The sequence below is a fragment of the Ochotona princeps genome, chromosome 4, assembly GCF_030435755.1.
Source record: "Ochotona princeps isolate mOchPri1 chromosome 4, mOchPri1.hap1, whole genome shotgun sequence".
Lineage (NCBI taxonomy): Eukaryota > Metazoa > Chordata > Mammalia > Lagomorpha > Ochotonidae > Ochotona > Ochotona princeps.
In genome coordinates this window covers 75,022,172-75,040,913 of record NC_080835.1, presented here as the reverse complement: position 1 = coordinate 75,040,913, position 18,742 = coordinate 75,022,172, and the positions used below count along the sequence as shown (strand labels likewise).

At 42.2% G+C, this 18,742-nt stretch overlaps 1 protein-coding gene across 1 annotated transcript; it reads left to right on the top strand.

The window, feature by feature from the left end:
* The first annotated feature begins 7,958 nt into the window (after positions 1–7,958).
* REXO2 (RNA exonuclease 2) lies at positions 7,959–18,708 on the top strand. Its single transcript, XM_004585088.3, has 7 exons — positions 7,959–8,188; positions 9,077–9,160; positions 12,471–12,548; positions 13,152–13,263; positions 14,624–14,732; positions 16,031–16,084; positions 18,282–18,708. Exons 1-7 carry the CDS (start codon positions 8,042–8,044, stop codon positions 18,409–18,411), a joined length of 714 nt encoding a protein of 237 aa, XP_004585145.1. The 5' UTR covers positions 7,959–8,041; the 3' UTR covers positions 18,412–18,708.
* The last annotated feature ends 34 nt before the right edge of the window (positions 18,709–18,742 follow it).

The window sequence follows — 18,742 nt, the reverse complement described above, 5'->3', positions numbered from 1 at the left end:
AAATACAGTTTCCCACTCTAAGAAGCTGCAAGAAACGGTTCAAGGATATGAACTCCTGCCACCGCTCTGAGATACCTGTATTGAATCCCAGGCTCCTGGCTTTGGCTGGACCCTGTTCTGGCTGCTGTGGGCATTTGAAGAGTGAACCAGAAGATAGAAGATCTTTCTGTGTCTCTTTCTATCATTCAACTAACTAACTAAATAAATAAATACTTTTTCTTGAAAAAAAAAAAAAGAAGTAATTACGTGACTGGGCATCTCTTAAAATTAACTTAAAAAAAGATTCAGCACAAACAGATCACAAGGAAACCTACTGCCAAGAAGGAGTTCACTGAATAAATGTATACATCTATTACTTGTCTTTTTGTACTTACAGACGAGCGAAAACCAAAGAAGGAAGGAAAGGCTAGTGGTTTCTGAACTAGGAGGGAAAAAAAAGGGAAAAAGAAAAATCTCTCTTTTCTCTTTATTATGCCCTAGCAAAGTTAAAGAACCTTAAAAGAAGAATAAAGAACAGTTTTTATGTAAGTAAAAACTCTCAAATGTATCTCATGAGGGAGATATAAGTGTAATAAAATAGTTCTGTACCAGGAACTTACAGTATGGTTCACACATGAGATGACGTCACCTTCGCTAAACTTAAACCAACGGGGGAGGGGGGCTAGTTTCGTTGTTTATAAATGAGGAAAAGGCAATTCACAATTTTTGTTAGTTCACAGTCATACAGACAGTAAGCGATCACTGGAATTTCAATACAGCCTTTCTGACTCTTAAATCCATGTCCCTAAAACCAAACAGGAGTCTGTGTGTGAAACTCCTGTAGTACCAACCATTATCTTTCTCCTTTGTGTTCTGCTTTGGAAAGAACCATTTGATGTGACAGGAAAAAAAAGGGGGGAGGGAGAATACTTTTACTACATTTGTAGTATTGAAAGTTTGCACCTTTTTCCTTTAGAGGGGGATTTTAAAGATTCAGTTTGGTGCCTTAAACTTATGAGTAAGGAAAAAATTCAGTTTGAAGTCAGTGCAGAATTATCAGAGAGGAAATTGAAGACATCTTCCTGTTTACAATGCTGAGGATCAGTAATCAAAGTGTCATTTAAAGTGAGGTACACGTCTTGTATTACTTTTATGGGAAGTAAAACAGATACGGTACACTCTAAGAAAGTAGTAGTACCCAGGAGTTTGCAAGTTTTAGCACCGCTGAAATTTAGCAGCCTCATTTTGACAAACCATAACATAAAAGGAGATGTCTGCAATTAGATGAACTTAGAAACAGATCATGAAAATTTTTAGATGTATCACGCACTGAGGATTAAAGCCCACAGGGAGGTGGCGTTTGATTTCTGCAGTGTTTGACTTCCTGGACACGCTTCTGAAACACCACTCTCAGTTCTTTCATTGATAACCAAAATTTTTAGAGTTCTATTTTATTTGTTAAAATTATGCAATGTTACCAACAGTTTATGTTTCCATGTGAAGTTTGTTATTGTTGTTTCCACACAAAATTAAACCCGAAATGATTATTTTTGTGCTTATTTGTATATGGAGACAATGTTTAAAGATGGTGCTCAATTTACTAAGAAAAAATAAAATTACTGTTATCAGCATTTTGTCAAATATAATTATTAAAAAAACAAAAGCAGGGCCAGGCACAGTAGCCTAGCGGCTAAAGTCCTTGTCTTGCATGTACTGGGATCCGATATGGGCTCTGGTTCTAATCCTGGTGGCCCCCTTCCCATCCAGCTCCCTGCTTGTGGCCTGGGAAAGCAGTCAAGGACGGCCCAATGCATTGGGACCCTGCACCTGCATGGGAGACGTGGAAGAGGTTCTGGGCATTGGCTTCAGATGGCGGCTCAGCATCGGCCATTGGGGCTGCTTGGGGAGTGAAATCAATGGACTCAAGATCTTCCTCCCTGTCTCTCCTTCTCTCTGTACACCTGACTTTCCAATAAAAATAAATAAATCTTAAAAAAGTAAAAATTAAAAGACAGTATTTGGGACAGAGGTGGCACAGCTGCTTGGTTGTAAAACCAAGGGTTGTAAAACATCTGACCTTAGTGTTCTTTCCCGCAAACTATTTGCAGCTAGCTAGTCTGGAATCTCCTCTAGGTTCCTGTGCAGTCCTAGCTCACTCCTGTTATCCTGCTCCACTGTCAACACAGATGCTGGGATTTCAGCCACCAAACCGGAATTCCAGATAATCAGGAAAGGCAAATCAATAACTTCTAAGAAAGCATTTGGAACCCTAATTATCTCATTAGCCAGAATTTGGGCACACGATTACATGACTAGCCAAGAGCATAGCAGAGTGCCCAGCTGAAAACCAATAAAGTTGGGTCAATGTTCCTCCATAGTTGCTTTTCTGCCTCCATCACCAGAAATGACTATTGTGTTTAAATGGGTTGTTGATTACTAATGACTTATTTATGCTACTAATTAAAACCCCCTTTGTGTTAGCCTTCAAGTTACCTTTGCATTAATTTTTAAATATTTAGACTAATCTTTCTTTTTTTTATATTTATTTATTTTTATTGGAAAGGCAGATGTACAGAGAGGAGGAGAGACAGAGAGGAAGATCTTTCGTCCGATGATTCACTCCCCAAGTGGCTGCAATGGTCGATGCTGAGCCGATCCGAAGCCAGGAGTCAGGAACTTCTTTCCTGGTCTCCCATGCAGGTGCAGGGTCCCAGTGCTTTGGGCTGCCATCTGCTGTTTTCCCAGGCCACAAGCAGGGAGCTGGATAGGAAATGGAGCTGCCAGGATTAGAACTGGTGCCCATATGGGATCCTGGCAGGTTCAAGGTGAGGACCTTAACCATTAGCGCTATTGCAACAGGCCCTAGACTAATTTTTCAGAAAAGATTGTGCTGCCACTTTCTTTAAAGATAGGATAATAATTTTCAAAGTGATCAGAATCAACCTGTTTAAAGAAATGTAGATGACAGTAGCTGAGATATGGTTTGAATTTAGATTTAAATGTTTTCAAAACCTTTAAACTTTTTTTCAATTGTAAGTGGAGCACCCCAAATCTGTATTCACACTGTTATTCTTTTGCTTAATCAATATGATTACTCTAGGTGGGCATCACTTTTGGATGTCATTAATGCCATGCTATTCTAAATGAGAAAATTGCCTGAATTTTGGCTACAAAGAGAGTTACTAATGGATTCAAGCTTGTTATCAAGGCAAGACATGTTAGGTGAGAGACTGACAGAAGTAACTCACTCTGGCGCCCCAGCTGGGATGTCAGCTCCCTACGGAAGTCACCTGTCCAAGCATGTCCAGGATTCCTAAAAATGCCCATGCCTCGGCATGTTTACCTTGCTTCTGGAGGCACTGCCAGGAGACTGGGTTTTTCCAAATGCCAGTTTCTGAGTGGTCCCTGGCAATGCCAAGAAGGAGGTAGTTGGATCTTTGCTTTATGTGAAAGTGCTAGGGAAAGCATAAATGGCACTGCATTGCCCATGTCTAATTTCTGTCTAAAGTCTTCAAATTTATTCCACCCTTGAATAAGGCCAGATGCAACAGGCCAAGAGTGTCGTGTTAGGGGCAGTTCCTTCACATGGAAGGAAACATCAGGTTTCTTCCCTTTCTCCAAAATGTTATTTTGCCTTTAAAATTTTATTATCCTAGTGGAAAACCATTATCATTTGTGCTTTTCTTTGAAGGAGCTCTTTTAGTACAGCTGTACCCTCTCCCTTCCCATCTGAGATCGCAGTCCAGTATTGTCTAATGCTTAGTACATCGTTACATTAAGTGCTCAGTGTTGACTGATCCAAATTGTGGCACAATGCATTTCAAATTTCATAAAGATTATTGCAGTGTTTATCTCACACCGGGAGTGTTTTGAAGATTACAAGTCTGGTCAGTGTTTCCACCCCGCACTTTTGCTGTGAGAGATTTTGATTCCTCCTCCAGACCATTAGAAGGAAATAAAATGTTACCTGTTATCAACAGTAAATACGGATATCGACATTTCTCAAGATCAATTTTCATAAAATGGGGGAAAGTAAGTATAAAATGCTTCATAAACTGTAAGACAGTTTAAACACGTGAAACAGTTTCATAACTTAGAGAACCACCAGCACCATCATTGCTACTGCAGTAGGAGAATCCTACACAGGTATAAAATAAATGTGTTCTGTAAACTAAAGTTCCATTTAGTACCACGATGATAAATCCCATCAGATAAAGCTCTCAGGGAGCAACCTGCAACAATGTGAGGTTTATGAACATGCTGGAACAATTGCCAGGAGGAACTAAATGACTTGCCCCACAGAGGTGCCTTTAATAATGCTTGGGATGATTCCAAAGAGGAACCAGGGGAACAGGAATCACCTTTGGGTTGGTTATCAGGATCATCGGTACTCACGGGGTGTGTGGTCGGGGGCAGAACACGTCTGGGAAAGTCACAGGTCACAGGTCGGAAAGCAGCAATAAAAAAATAAGAATAAAAAAAAAATAGGAGTCAGCCGCTAAAGGGTGGAAGCAACCCAAGCATCCTGCAAGGAATGAAGGCCAAAGCCAAACAGCATACACTACCGTGCAATATTATTCAGTCTTAGAAAAGGGAGATTCAGCCTTGCGCTATAATTTGATGACACTGAGACTATTATGCTAAGTTACACTAAAAAGTTTGTGTTTGGAAAGCTGAAAAAGTTCTGTGGGTGAATGGTGGTGATGGATACGCAGCGGCATTAGAATTACTTAATGCCACCATGCGATCCACTAAAAATGGTTAAAATGGTAAGTTTTTTTGTTAGGTATATGTCTCCACAATTCTAAAAAGTGAAAAAAAAATACGGTTAAAAAGAACACAAGCAATGAATTCTCAAAAACAGCTTGGTCATGTCCTATTTGGAACACTGTCTTACCTCCTATTAGCAACACCACAATCTGATTACTAGCAGCAAACTGGTGCTCCTCTTTCCTTGGAAATCAGGAAATAAGTGTGGAATATTCGTGCTTGAAACCCTTTTATGTGCCTCTCACACCTGGGTGGGAAATTAAGGATGCTTCTCTGTTAGAGTGAGTTGCAGGCTGAGATCCTTGGAGGCACAGGTGGTGCTCCACTCTTCTGGAAAGACTTCAAACAGCAGTTTCTCAAGTCTGTGATTTTTAGACAAGACTAGGCAGTACCACATCCTTGATGTTCATTCACATGTTTATAGGCTCACAACAGCACCGAAAAAGCATTCTCTGATTAACGTGGCTTTTACCGAATCCCATTAAGAAACTGGAAAGTAGGGCCCGGCCTGGTGGCCTAGCGGCTAAAGTCCTCACCTTGGGCGTGCCGGGATCCCATAAGGGTGCTGGTTCTAATCCTGGCAGCTCCACTTCCCATCCAGCTCCCTGCTTGTGGCCTGGGAAAGCAGCAGAGGACAGCCCAAAGCCTTGGGACTCTGTGCCCGTGTGGGAGACCCAGAAGAGGTTCCTGGTTCCCGGCTTCGGATCGGTGCAGCACCAACTATTGTGGTCACTTGGGGAGTGAATCATCAGACGGAAGATCTTCCTCTCTGTCTCTCCTCCTCTCTGTATATCTGACTTTGTAATAAAAGTAAATAAATCTTAAAAAAAAAAAAAAAAGAAAAGGGAAAGTAATGATTGCAGCCCAGTGTGCCACCAGGATGTTCTCGGATTCTGCAGTCCTGCGCCTTTGTGTATGTGCTTTTTCTTCCATAAATGGCTTGAATTTGTGAATTTGATTCACATCTGACTATTGTGGAACATTAATCTTTAACATTATTAATGTAATGATAAAAACAGTCTACAAAGTTCCTTCTAACATCATTTGCCTAACATCTGTGTCTATCATCAGAACCAGTGCATTATTGTAGCTGAGTAACACTGAAGTTTCCAGAACATTCACGAGTAATCTTAATGATCCATCATTTAATACTTATCATCATGATTTTTCAGGATTTAAGCTCTTACATGTAAATATTACCATTTAGTTTGTAATTTGTGATAAAACTAGTCAATGTTTCAGTAACACTGGAAACAAAAGATACTCTTTGAAAATTAGAAAATGTGGGCTGGTGGCGTGGCCTAGCAGCTGAAGTCCTTGCCTTGAAAGCCCCGGGATCCCATATGGTTGCCGGTTCTAATCCCGGCAGCTCCACTTCCCATCCAGCTCCCTGCTTGTGGCCTGGGAAAGCAGGAGAGGACGGCATTGGGACACTGCACCCGCGTGGGAGACCCGGAAGAGGCTCCAGGTTCCCGGCTTCGGATCGGCACGCATCGGCCCGTTGCGGCTCACTTTGGGAGTGAATCATCAGATGGAAGATCTTCCTCTCTGTCTCTCCTCCTCTGTGTATATCTGGCTGTAATAAAAAATGAATAAATCTTTAAAAAAAAAAAAAAGAAGAAAAAGAAGAAAATGTGTATATTTTATGGGAACTGCTGTTGGGTTACACAGCCACTTGCATCCCATATGAGTGAACCATTTTTGCTCCCAACTATTTCATGTTCCATCCAGCTCCCTGCTGATGCGTGTAGAAAGCCACAGATGATCCATGTAAGACATGCGACTGGAATTCCTGGCTTCAGCCTGTCCAAACCAGGGCTGTGGCAACCATTTGGGGAAAAAGTTCCCCGCCTCTCTTCCTCTCTCCCTCCTGTCTTCTCTCTTCCTCTGCTTCTTAAATAAGTAAATGAGTAGATGTAGGGGGAAGCAGAAGAATAATCAAAACTCCAGTTTTTAAAATTTTCTATATTTCAAACCAACTCTAGTTTTTATGAGTCAAGTTTAAAACTTATAAAAATAGTGCGGACCACTTCTTACCAGACTGTACATGAATAAAAATCTACAACCAAACGATGTGATTCATCAGGCAAGGCAGTTGCAATAAATACACACTGCCTATAATAAAAGTCTTTGTAAGGGCAATCTGTGCCCAAGTTTGGATAGCTCTTCAAAGAAGCGCCCCTCTGTGCCCTGGCGGGAGTTGGGTTGGGTCCACCTCAGGAATTAAGGGGGAATTCAGTACACTATCCTTAAGGCTTTGAATAGGCTACAAAGTTTCTCCCTCATAAAACAGTTTACTAGGTATCAATTACTGTGCAAGGGACCACCAACTCTATAATTAGCGGCAACAGGGCTTTCAGAAAAATGTATACAAGGCTTGAAATCAACATCTGGGACAAAGCTGCATGGTGCACACACACTTGCCACTGAATGTCAGAGACTTAAGGGAACTAGGACATTGGACGTTGCAGAGCAGAACCGTCCTGTGGGTGGTGGCTGCTATTCCTAGAGATGATGGGAACCAGCGCTGTCATAGGAACGCGAATGAGGACACGTCCCTTAAATGTACAAGCAGATGACAGAGCAGGCAGGGCTGCTTCCGCTCCCTGTAACTGACCGGCTGCAGATTCACCATACAGGGGCAAAGCTGAACTGCGAAAACTTTCAAGGGAAGCCAACCAGGTCTTTCCGTAAGGAAACGGGGATGAAAAGAAGGAAAATGAACTTACCATGGAACGCCTAATGCATATTAAGTCATCTGTTAGGCACGGCTCCTTAAGAATGCCTAAAGAAGTTGATGGCCGTGGAATTGGCTTTCTGGCTTAAATAAACAGAAGAGTCAAGTAAAAGTAAATTCGAAGCATACCCAGTGTGTGGAAGAGGGGCAAGTGAATAAAAAAAAAATTCGGGGGAATTTATCTAGATATTCTGGCGTGTCGTGACTCACCAAAGTCAGAGTTCTTTTTTAAACTGCGCAGTTCACTATGAACGAAAACTCAGGAAGTAACTCCTGGCAGCAAACAAACTTATCCGAGAAAAACATGCGCGTCCAGTAACATCCGAAAAACACGTGGCGGGGGTGGGGAATCCGAGCGCGGTGGGCCGCCAGACTACTCGTCCCAGCATCCTCTTGGTCACCCGAGCCGCGAGACTCAGGGCGAGCCGGCGCATGGGATGCTGGGATCTGTAGTCTTAGGGCCGGCACCTCCCCGCGGGTTTGCGACGTTTAGCGACCATCGCGCCTGCGCCTCGAGCCGGCTGCGAGTCGGGCCGTGGCGGCTGGTGCCGGGGGATGCTAGGCGGCTCCCTGGGCTGCAGGCTGTGGCGAGGTGTGGGTGGGAGTGGCGGGCAGTTCGGGGCGCGGGGTGTCCGCGAAGGTGGCGTGGCCATGGCGGCAGGGGAGAGCATGGCTCAGCGGATGGTCTGGGTGGACCTGGAGGTGAGTGCCGTGAGGGTTCGCGCGTGGGACCCCCTGGCCGAGCCAGCCCCGGGAGAGCGGCGGGCGTCGGGTGCCAGGGTGGCAGGTGAGCGCGGCCGGGCTGTGAGCAGGAGCAACCCGGTGGCTGCCGGGCACTGTGCGGGACTGTCGGGCTTCTCCTGGCCGGGGAGGAGTCTCCATATGGCTGCCTGCCCATGCCTGCCCCCCACCCCCACCCCTCTGCCCCGGGGGGCACCTCCCTAACGCCCCCAGGCCTCCTGGGGGTCGCGGGGGATTGGACTGGGCACCACGACCCTGCCCGCGCCCGCAGCCCCTCCCCAGAGCCTGAAAGGAGCCCAGGTTGCTGGAGCCGGACGGGACTCCGGAGATGACTCAGCCTTACTTCCCTCATTCCATAAATGAGAGGAGCGAGGCCCGAAGAGAGGACTCAACTCTCTCAAGGTCATGCCGCCTGTAAGGGGCTTTGCATCTGTATAACCTAGGGGCTCCCCTCTCCCGGGAACCTCGGCTTTCTCCTCTATGAAATGAGGGTTCGTTGAGATGAAGATCCAGCGGTGTTGTTCACGGTTCACCGGGAGCCGGTATGGATGGGAGTTAACCTGACTCTTCGAAAACCGAGGGCTGGCTGGCAGCCATCAGTTGTACTCGCTCTGCAGCTGTCCTAGAGTAGAACCCCAGGGCTTGACGTGACAAATGGCAGCGCCTTGGGGAGTTTGTGCATTGAATGGGTGAGGAGTGGAGTTTAGTACCTGTTCCAGGAGCCTTAGCTTTGGTTCTGCTCCGGGGATGTCAACTGAATTAAGTGTGGGAGGATGCCTGTTAGATAAGATTGGGTCAGATAGACCAGAAAGGTGGTTTTGTGTGTTATATATTTGTTTTTTATTGCAGATGACCGGATTGGACATTGAAAAGGACCAGATAATTGAGATGGCCTGTCTGATAACTGACTCTGATCTTAATATTTTGGCTGAAGTAGGTGATGACATGTAATACATTCATATTGTTTAGAGGGTACTGATAATACAGACAGTTCTCTCCTTTACTCCATGTTTTGTACAGATTAACATCAGGTCTGGGGTCGGGTGGGTATTGGAAGCCAAGTATGTAATCTGTTTCGCTGTTTATCTAATTTTTCAAGTAACCATGTCAGGAACTTACAGAAACAAAATTGTGTTATTTAATGAGAGCTTACAATGTGCGCTCTAAAAGCTTTACATATATTCATTCTTAATTTCCACAAATGTGGGGCAGATCCTGTGATGGTGTGTTTTATAGCTGAGAATATTTAGGTATGGACACGAAATGTCATCTGTCCAAGGCCACCTGGCTAGTTATTGGGGGCATCCAGTAGCTCAGCCAAAGCCATCTTAATAAGTGCTCAGGCTTAGGGACTGTTGCCCAGATTCACACCTTTGTAGCATGGTCTTTAATTTGACTCCATCTTCAAATCTCTGCCTTTTTAACTGAGACATGTGACTCTTCTAGATCCGCTTTAACATTTTAGAGTTTCTTGTTGCACTTCCATCAAATGCTGTCAATATATTGGGCAAGATTAAGGTTTGTACATGTTGCTTTTAATTGAAACATTCAGCAAAACAGCTGAGACACACTTGTTGCATTTCAGTCGCAAGTGAAACATGTAATAAGAGATACCATCTGATTGGTAGAGAAGAAAATCTCTGACCATGAATAAGTATTTTATACTTTTAGCAGAATTTGGAGCCATGAAGAGTCTAGGAATAAAAAACAGGCATGTTTATAGAAAAGAGAGTCTTGTTTAAGCTGGAGGGGAGGGTATTGGTGTATTACCAGCACTGGATTAATTTCATAATTTTACCATCTAGATTTGCCTTTATTATCCTGGAGAGGTGAGAAGACGAGAAGGCATTTATAACTGAATCGCTGAATTTTAGAGTGCCAGCCTGTCTCCCTGACACATCAGCTGCAGAATTATGAGACTGTATCTCTGATAATGGTCCCTCCCCCACCCTTTTAGCTTTATATAAATGAAGTCCTGGAATTGTAGGTGCGGTTGTTATTTTCTGCAACTTGGAATTCACTGGAGCTGAGTAGTGAAGAGAAGTGTCTGTATTTCACCATCATTACCTACCCTTGGCTGAAGGAGAGTTTTCCATTAGACTGTTGATACAATGTGAAATTCTGACAGTGAATGCACTTGCAGGTTGATATGTACCCTGGAGGAAATCTGGGTATGCATCCATGCAATTGCACATGAGTGCAGCATTTATAAATACAATTATAAATGCAAATTAGGATGTTTTAAAACAAATGTTTAGGGGTTGTCAGTTCTGTGAATAATGTTTTGTTCCTACGTAGGGGTCTGAGGAATGTTTTGTGCTGGTGGAAGAACAGATGTCTTATTCTAAAGATTTTTCTGTAGATTCAGACTGGAATTTAGAATAGGTTATATGCAGTCTTAGATTCACTTTTTTTTCCCCGACCATTATTAGGTCTTTAAGAAATTGTAGTATTTTTTTTTTTTGCAGGAGTTGGGGAACATGAGGGAGAGAGCCCCATCTGTTGTTTCACTGCCCATTTACGTGCAGTAGCCAGGGCTGGGCCAGGCTGTAGGTGGCAATGGGTAACTCAGACCAAGTATGTTCTCGGAGCAGTATTTTTGTTTTCTTCATGGAGATTATGAGTACCACTTTTCTTATCCGGTTACTAAAACTCCTTTTTAGTCACCCATTTTAATCAAATTCTAGCCATATCTTTTAGTGATCACAGACTATTTTTACCGCACTGGGTGGTAATGATACTTTGGATTTTATAGAGTACTTTTCTTCCAGAGAGTTCAAACAACTTTCATGTCTATAATTTCTTTTTATCCTGCTAATATCCTTGGAAGAGAAAGGTCACAAGTTTATTATTATCACCAAGGTGACTTAATGCCACAAGGCTACTTTTACTGCTGGATTCAATCCAGAAACACACAGTTGAATGTTATGATAAGGGGAGCTGAAAATTTGAAGACTTTTTTTTTAAAATGTGACCTCTTATCTCTTTTATTTAGGAGAAAAAAAAAAACCTAAGGATTTGTTTATTTATTTGAAAGGCAGAGTGACGGACAGGGTGGGAGAGATCCACTGCACAAATGGGTGCCACAGCCAAAGACGAGGTCTGGCTGAAGCCAGGAGCCGGAAGCTCCATCTGGGTCTCCCTTTGGGTGGCCGGGCCCCAGGAGCTTGAGCCATCTTGTGCTGCTTTTCCAGGTTCAAGAGCAGGGAGCTGGGTCAGCTGCAGACCAGCTGGAACCTGAACTAGCACTCCACAAAGGGATGCTGGCATGAAAAGCTGTAACTTCACACACTGTGCCACAGCACCGGTTCTACCTCTGATTTAATATGAAACTAATATTAAGCAGTATAACTTTGAAGTTTTTCTGTTGTAAACTTAAGTTTTTATCCTATATGCCATCCTAATCCTCAAAGATTATGTCTTTTCCTGAGATTTCATATGCATATGTAGATTTTTTTAAAAAAGTGAAAGCATATATTGATATATTGTTTTTATTACTAGATAACACAGACACTTTTCAAAGTAAACTCATAATGAGGGGTTGGTAGATCTTCACTGGAAAGGCCCAGATTTTTAGTATTTCAGCCTTTGTTGTCATATATTCGTGTATGATATGTCCTTTCCCTGCTACCTTCAATTTTTTACAAATGCAAAACACCATTCCTTAGTTTGATGGTGAGAAGAAAGCAGTTCGTGGGTGGATGTTTGGTACAGTGGTTAAGAATGAAGGTGGAGTATTAGAGTCTTGGTTTCAAGAACCAGTTCTGCTTTTCATCTCAGCTTTCTGGGAGGCAGCACATGATGGATGGTTCGAGTACAGGGGTGCCTGCCACCCACAGGTGAGACCTGGCTTGAGTTCTCAGCTCTTGGTGCCTGGCTGGCTGAGCCTTGGCTATCGCAGGGATAAATCAGTGGATGCGAGATTTCTTTTTCTATTTTGTCTCTCTGCGTCTCATATTAAAAAAGTAATAAAATAAAATAACAAGACGTTTGAAGACCATGGCTGTAGTGTTGACTCTTGATAGATATCTGTGTCCTCTGTTAGCAGGTGTTCTTGGGTTGGGTTGTGTGTATGTATTCTTCTTTTGCTGGCATCCACAGTGCATGCATGAATGAAGATTGTCCTTTTCTCTTATTTTCTCTGATAGGGATACCAAGTCCTTTAATGCAGTTTACCTTTTACTTGTGAAAGCCTGGTTACTCCTGTGGGTCCTTGATGACTAACAGCTTTTCCTATCCACAGGGTCCTAACCTGATCATAAAACAGCCAGACGAGTTGCTGGACAGCATGTCCGACTGGTGTAAGGAGCACCACGGGAAGGTAACATAACCAAATAAAAGGATTGCTGCTTTGGGGATCAGTAACAAGCTTGTTGCTCCCACATCTGAATCCTATGCCATCGTTGGATGGTATTAGAAAAAGGGTTAGAGGAAGATTGCTTGGCAAGCCTGGAAACTGCTTGCTTGTTTTTCCTCTTTTCATCTTTGGCACCTCTCGAGATCTGCTCCCGAATGTCCTCTTTTCTCTCTCCTACATTCAGTCTGTCGCGAACGCATTGTGGATTGTCAAGTGTTACGCAAGTCAGTCTTTTGGATAAGGTTAGACATCAACTCTCAGACAAGGGGCAGTGCTGCTCTCCTGTTAATAGTTGTTTTCTTCCCAGAGGTTATATATCCTTGGACTTTGAGCACCATCTTTTTGACTGTGTGGAATTGCTGTTAACAACCAGGAACATAACTTATTTGGCTTGGAGTCTTTAAGAAAACCTGGTACAAAGATGACAGTTTCAATTTGAACTTGAGCTCTAAAAATGGTCCATCCGAGGTTGTGTTTGCCCATTTTAGAAGTGAAGTTTCATTTCTGGATGCCTTTGAAAACTGACTTGATGTGTTTCTGGTGGGGGCTGGGGATTCTCTCTTGCAGTCTGGTCTTACCAAGGCAGTGAAGGAGAGTACAATTACATTGCAGCAGGCAGAGTATGAATTTCTGTCCTTTGTACGACAGCAGACTCCTCCGGGGCTCTGTCCACTTGCAGGTAAAATCCAGTCCTATGTGTATCTTGTAGATAGTGTTCTATTGTAGTGGCTCAAGAGAGACCAGCCAAAATGAACCAGCCAAGACCGTCCATACCTTCCACTCACTTGGTTTGGGTTATGTATCTCACATTTGTGTTCAAGTTTCTTTCCTTGTATAATTGATGACACAAATACTGGGAGAAATGCCCTGAAACCTGACGGGAGGTCCAGGAAACTCAATAAAATGTCCCTCCAGTTTTTTTTTTTTTTTTTATCATAGAAAACTTTGAAATGCATAGAAAAGTTGGATTTAGTAGTTGTAAACTTTGTACCATATTGCTTTTACCTAATTTTTTTGTTGTTGTTGTTATTGAACATTTGAAAATAAATTGCAGGCATCATGACATATTGTTCCTGATGACTTCATGTGTCACCTTGATACTTGAAAATGAGGAATTTTCTTATGTAATACAGTATCTTTATTGCTTTGAAGACAAAAAACTTTTAATAATATATGATAATCTAATCCATATTCAAAGTTCCCCAAAATGTCTGTTTTAGCAGAAGGACTTAGTCAAACTCAATGTATTTTGTTTAATTATTGTGTCTTTAGTCCCCTAATTTATCACCCTTTACCCATTGCCTTTTACCTTATGACACTGGCTTTTTAAAGAGACCGAGCCAGTTCTAGCAGGATTTTAAAAAATTTTCCCACCAGGATTTTTAAATGGCTACCGTTAACAGAGGGAAGTTGATGTTTTTTGAGCTGTAATTTACATCTGTCTATGTAAACTGATGTGATAACATTTGGCTTAAGTCTTCAGAAAATATGTTTTGGCCTTGAACACTACAGCATATATTGTGTATTTCTCATGGCATGGCTGATGTTTGTTTGGAAGTTCCCATTTTAAATTTAGTGTTTTTTTGGTATAAACTACTGTATGGAAACCTGAATATGGGTATGATTTGTTAAAAATGTGGACTGTAAATAAAGGTATATCTACTTACATGGTTCAGCTAACTCTAGTGTTAGTGTGGATTTTGTGAACCCGGGAGGAGGAAGTTTGCACATCTGGTATGATCTTGAAAAGTATTATTTGCATTATTGCAGCCATATAGAATGATGGATTTAACCTTTTTTTTTCCCCTAAAGGGCTCCTTCCAAGATTTATTATGAGCCAAATTGACTAAATGACTAGAAATTTGTATGTGTAAACAAATTAGATACACTCATAAGTGATTTGGAAGTTTAGAAATTTTTTTTTAGAAATTGCTTGAATTTAAGAAAATCATCTCCATTTTAAGTACAATTTATGAATTTTATATCCTGTTGTATACTGCTAGAAATACACAGATGCAGTATGCTTCGTGTCTTTCTAGGAAACTCAGTTCATGCAGATAAGAAGTTTCTTGACAAATACATGCCCCAGTTCATGAAACATCTTCATTATAGAATAATTGATGTGAGCACTGTTAAAGAACTGTGCAGGTAAGGGCTATATTTAGGAACCATTATAATGCCTCATTTAGCATGTTTTATTTGAGAATTCGTGGAAAGTAAGTGAATAAAGCTTTAGAGCTGAGGGTGACGTGGGTGTATCTCCTCCTCATCTCTTTCTTGCTCATTATTGCCTCAGTTTACCCTGGACTGGTGCAATCTGGGAACCAATGTCAAAAAATTTTTTGATGTAAATTTTGGTAATCTGGGATGTTTTTTGAGCAAGCATTCTGTGGCAGTTGTTTGCCTGTTTGCTGGAAACACATACAGAGATGAAAAGTCCTTAAGTAGGTAAGAATCTAGTGGGTTGACAGATGTGGGAAAAGCACAATCTAAAAATACTGTGTGTAGTGACGTGAATAACAGAAGTGTGCATTTGGAATATGGAAGTCCCGAGAGGAGGAGCACCTGCTTGCGTTAGAGCAGGAGGGATGGGAAGTCAAGCAGAGCTTCACTTGGGAAAAATAGCTTTTGAGTTGAGATTTAAAGTAGAGTGGAAGTTTCCCAAGCATTTGAGGAAAGAAAGTAGAAGCCAGAGGCTGAGCGCAGGTGTGAGGGAGACTGAGGGATGAGGCAGAAGGTGTTGAAGGAGCTAGAAATCGTTCCTGTTGGAGTATAAAGCACGCAGCTGACCAAGGTAGGAAGTGAGGCTAAGTTAGGAAGGATTGGTGTGCTGTGCGAAGGAGGTTACATTTCATCCTATGAAGTGGGATTCCTTTGAGAAAGTTTTAAGTAGATGAATGAATCATATGATTAGATCATTCTGATTTGAAGGAGAAGTGAGACATACAAGAGTGAGCTAGGGAAATGACTGTTAAGGGATGGGAGAAATGTATATGAGTAAAACACTTGAAGGGCTCCGTAGAATGCTGGCTCCTCAATTGAAAGACTAAGCAGGCGGAAGAGGTATGAGGTGTTTTTAGCTTGGGCTGAGTAGGTGGATGATGGAATTATTCAAAGGGGGAAACTAAGAGGAAGGGTAGGTTTGTTGAATGTGGAAAGGGAGTTGTTGAGAACCATGAGTGTGATTCTGTGTGTGTTGATTTGACATGTGTGGTGGAGTGGTAGGTGGAGAACCTGGAGACAGCTGAGCTGGGGTTACAGAGGAACCACACACTGATAGGTTTGCTCAAAGAGACTGCGTGGAGTGAAGAGAGGGTGGGACGTAGATTCACAGCAAAGTTTCGACACACATGCCTTCTTTATTGTTAATCAGTTACTTTTAGGAGGTAATTATTCAGTGTATTTGAGACAGTTTCCTTTGAGAGTTCCATTTCTGCTGTGTATAGACGCTGGTATCCAGAAGAATATGAATTTGCACCAAAGAAGGCTGCCTCTCACAGGTAAGATTGGATCCTGCCAGGCACTCACTAATCCCACACAACATACAACCTCACCACATCCTAACTGAAATAGTGCCACGTTTCCACTTTTCCCTTGAGGGGAAGGTGAAGGTCAGTTAGCATAAACATAACTTTATTCTGCTAAGACGATCAGAAATTCTGCTCTGGAGTCTCTAGTGTTTCATCCTGAGGATGGTTATGGTCTTTAATGAAGGTTTAGAACCTTTAGATAACAGGTGTGTGTAGGTATGATGAAATAATGTGTGATCTTTCTAGTAATGAGTATTATTTTCTTCCTATAGCAGATATGAACTTGTAGTCACTTGAAATGACAATGTTAGGTGTACAGCTTACAGCTTTACAGTATAGTTGTCCAACTTGAGCACTTGTTCTTTTATACTGTTGTAGCCCCAGGCACAGAGGCCGACGTGATTTGGAGATCTCGGGCAACAAGTGTTCTGTGCTGGTTCTTTCTTTTTGATGTTCTAGTTTTTGAGGAGGAACCGAAAACCCCACACGAGATTTGATACTGGCTTCCAAGGGTACTCCTCTGAGTGAAATTATTATTATTTTTTTAAGATTTACTGATTTTAATTGGAAAGTCAGATATACAGAAAGAAAGATCTTCCATCTGATGATTCACTGCCGAAGTGGTTGCAATGGCTGGAGCTGAGCCGATCTGAAGCTAGGAGCCAGGAGCTTCCTCCAGGTCTCCCACGTGGATGCTGGGTCCCAAGGCTTTGGGCCGTCCTCCACTGCTTTCCCAGGCCACAAGCAGGGAGCTGGAAGGGAAATGGGGCCACCAGGATCAGAACTGGTGCCCATATGGGATCCCGGCGCATGCAAGGCTAGCACTTTAGCCACTAGGCTACTGCGCTGTGCCCTCTGAGTGTAGTTTTTAGGTTCACCTATTTATCAGACTCCTCCTATGTGTGACATGCAGTTCTTGGAAAACAGATAAGCCATTCTCTGTGCCAAAATGTGGCATTCTCATGTTCTTTTAATTTGATACTTTTGTACTGTAGTACAATGGGATGAGCCTAGAGTAGTTTATGTGAAATGGTCAGGGTTTGGGATATTTTGGCTTTCCCAATAGTTGAGATTTTAGTAAGATTGCTGATCTTTATGTACCACCCTTACTAACAGGTCCGAAAGAAGCACCCTGTCCTAGTACACCTTGGCAGTTCTACAGGGAAGTGCAAGGCTCTTTTCAGCAAATGATGACCAAATGGCCTTGTGTCAAGATTGAGCAAGTTTTGCTACATAATGGAGTCTAGAAGTTATTTGAGTTTTCACATCTTTTCTAGATTTGAATAGGTTGTGTTCCCTTAATTAGCCTGAGGCTGTATTTCTTCAGCTTCAGCCCTTTACCAGGGCTTGGAAAGAAAGCAGATTTTTGCCTTAGCCGAAGAGCTGTCAAACTCTTGCACTAAAGCTAGTATGCAGTTGATTTCTCTAGCAAAGGTCTGTGGCCCGTCATTCAGAGCTTACTGATTTGCTTGCATTCTGTTCTAACGGTCTCGGTTACCTGGCTTCCTAGACGATGGCAGTTGAGAAGCAGCATGTTGAAGGAGAGCAGAGGCTGTTAGATGGAGGCAGGCTGCCACTGACTATAGCACAAATCACCACGAGTGAGGAGGTGGTCTCTTATGGTTAGGCACTGTCTGATAGCTTTATCATGACTGAGTCATGCATTGTGTTCAGGGATGTCAGTATATTTTGTTCAGTTTTTTGCAGACTGTATTCATAAGCAGCTCATAAGTATTACACAGCTGTGGTCAGTTGAGTTTTAGAAACACTGTTTGTATAATACAGCCTCCTCTTAGGATTGTGTGGCACACCTGAGAGTATTACATGCTCTGCGAACAGCTGTATAAAAGAAATATTTAACCTAGTTTTTCCTGAACTTATTTGACCCTGAAGTTTTTTTTTTTTCCCCTGTGAAATACATCACCATCTTATGAATGAGTTTGGGAATTTTGATGTGGGCTATTTTATGCATTTTTTTTCTATCAACAGTACTTTAAAACATGAAAAAAAATACTTAAAGAAAATTGCTTTACTGCACTTGTTAATTGGTACCACATTATACTAATGTGCTGTTCTTAAGTTGTTTTCATGAAGTTATACTACATGTAGTGACTCCCATTTCCTCTGGTTTGAGACATTTTATTTAGTGTGGTATGTTTGCTTATAGGGCACTTGATGACATAAGTGAAAGCATCAAAGAACTTCAGTTTTACCGAAATAACATCTTCAAGAAAAAAACAGATGAGAAGAAGAGGAAAATTATAGAAAATGGGGAAAATGAGAAGACTGTGAGTTGATGCCGGCTCTCATGCTGCCGCTGCATAGCTCTCTGGAAGCAACTTCTGCTTTGTTTTTTTTTTCCCATGCCGATTGCTTGGCAGAGCACCTTCTTTCAGTTAACTCACATCTCCAGATGACTCAAGCAGACAGCAGGCTTTTTCCTAATAAGCTGTTTCCATTATGACACAGCAGCTCCTTTGTAAGAACCAGGCCCTGTCCATCCCTTGGTACATATCTGCATTTGCTTTTTAGATCATTTCTTTTGTTTAAAAAAGAAAAACTAATGAAATAAAGCTAGTTCTATTGAAATGCAAGCTTTTTGTACCATCTTTTCTTTAATAGTTTAAG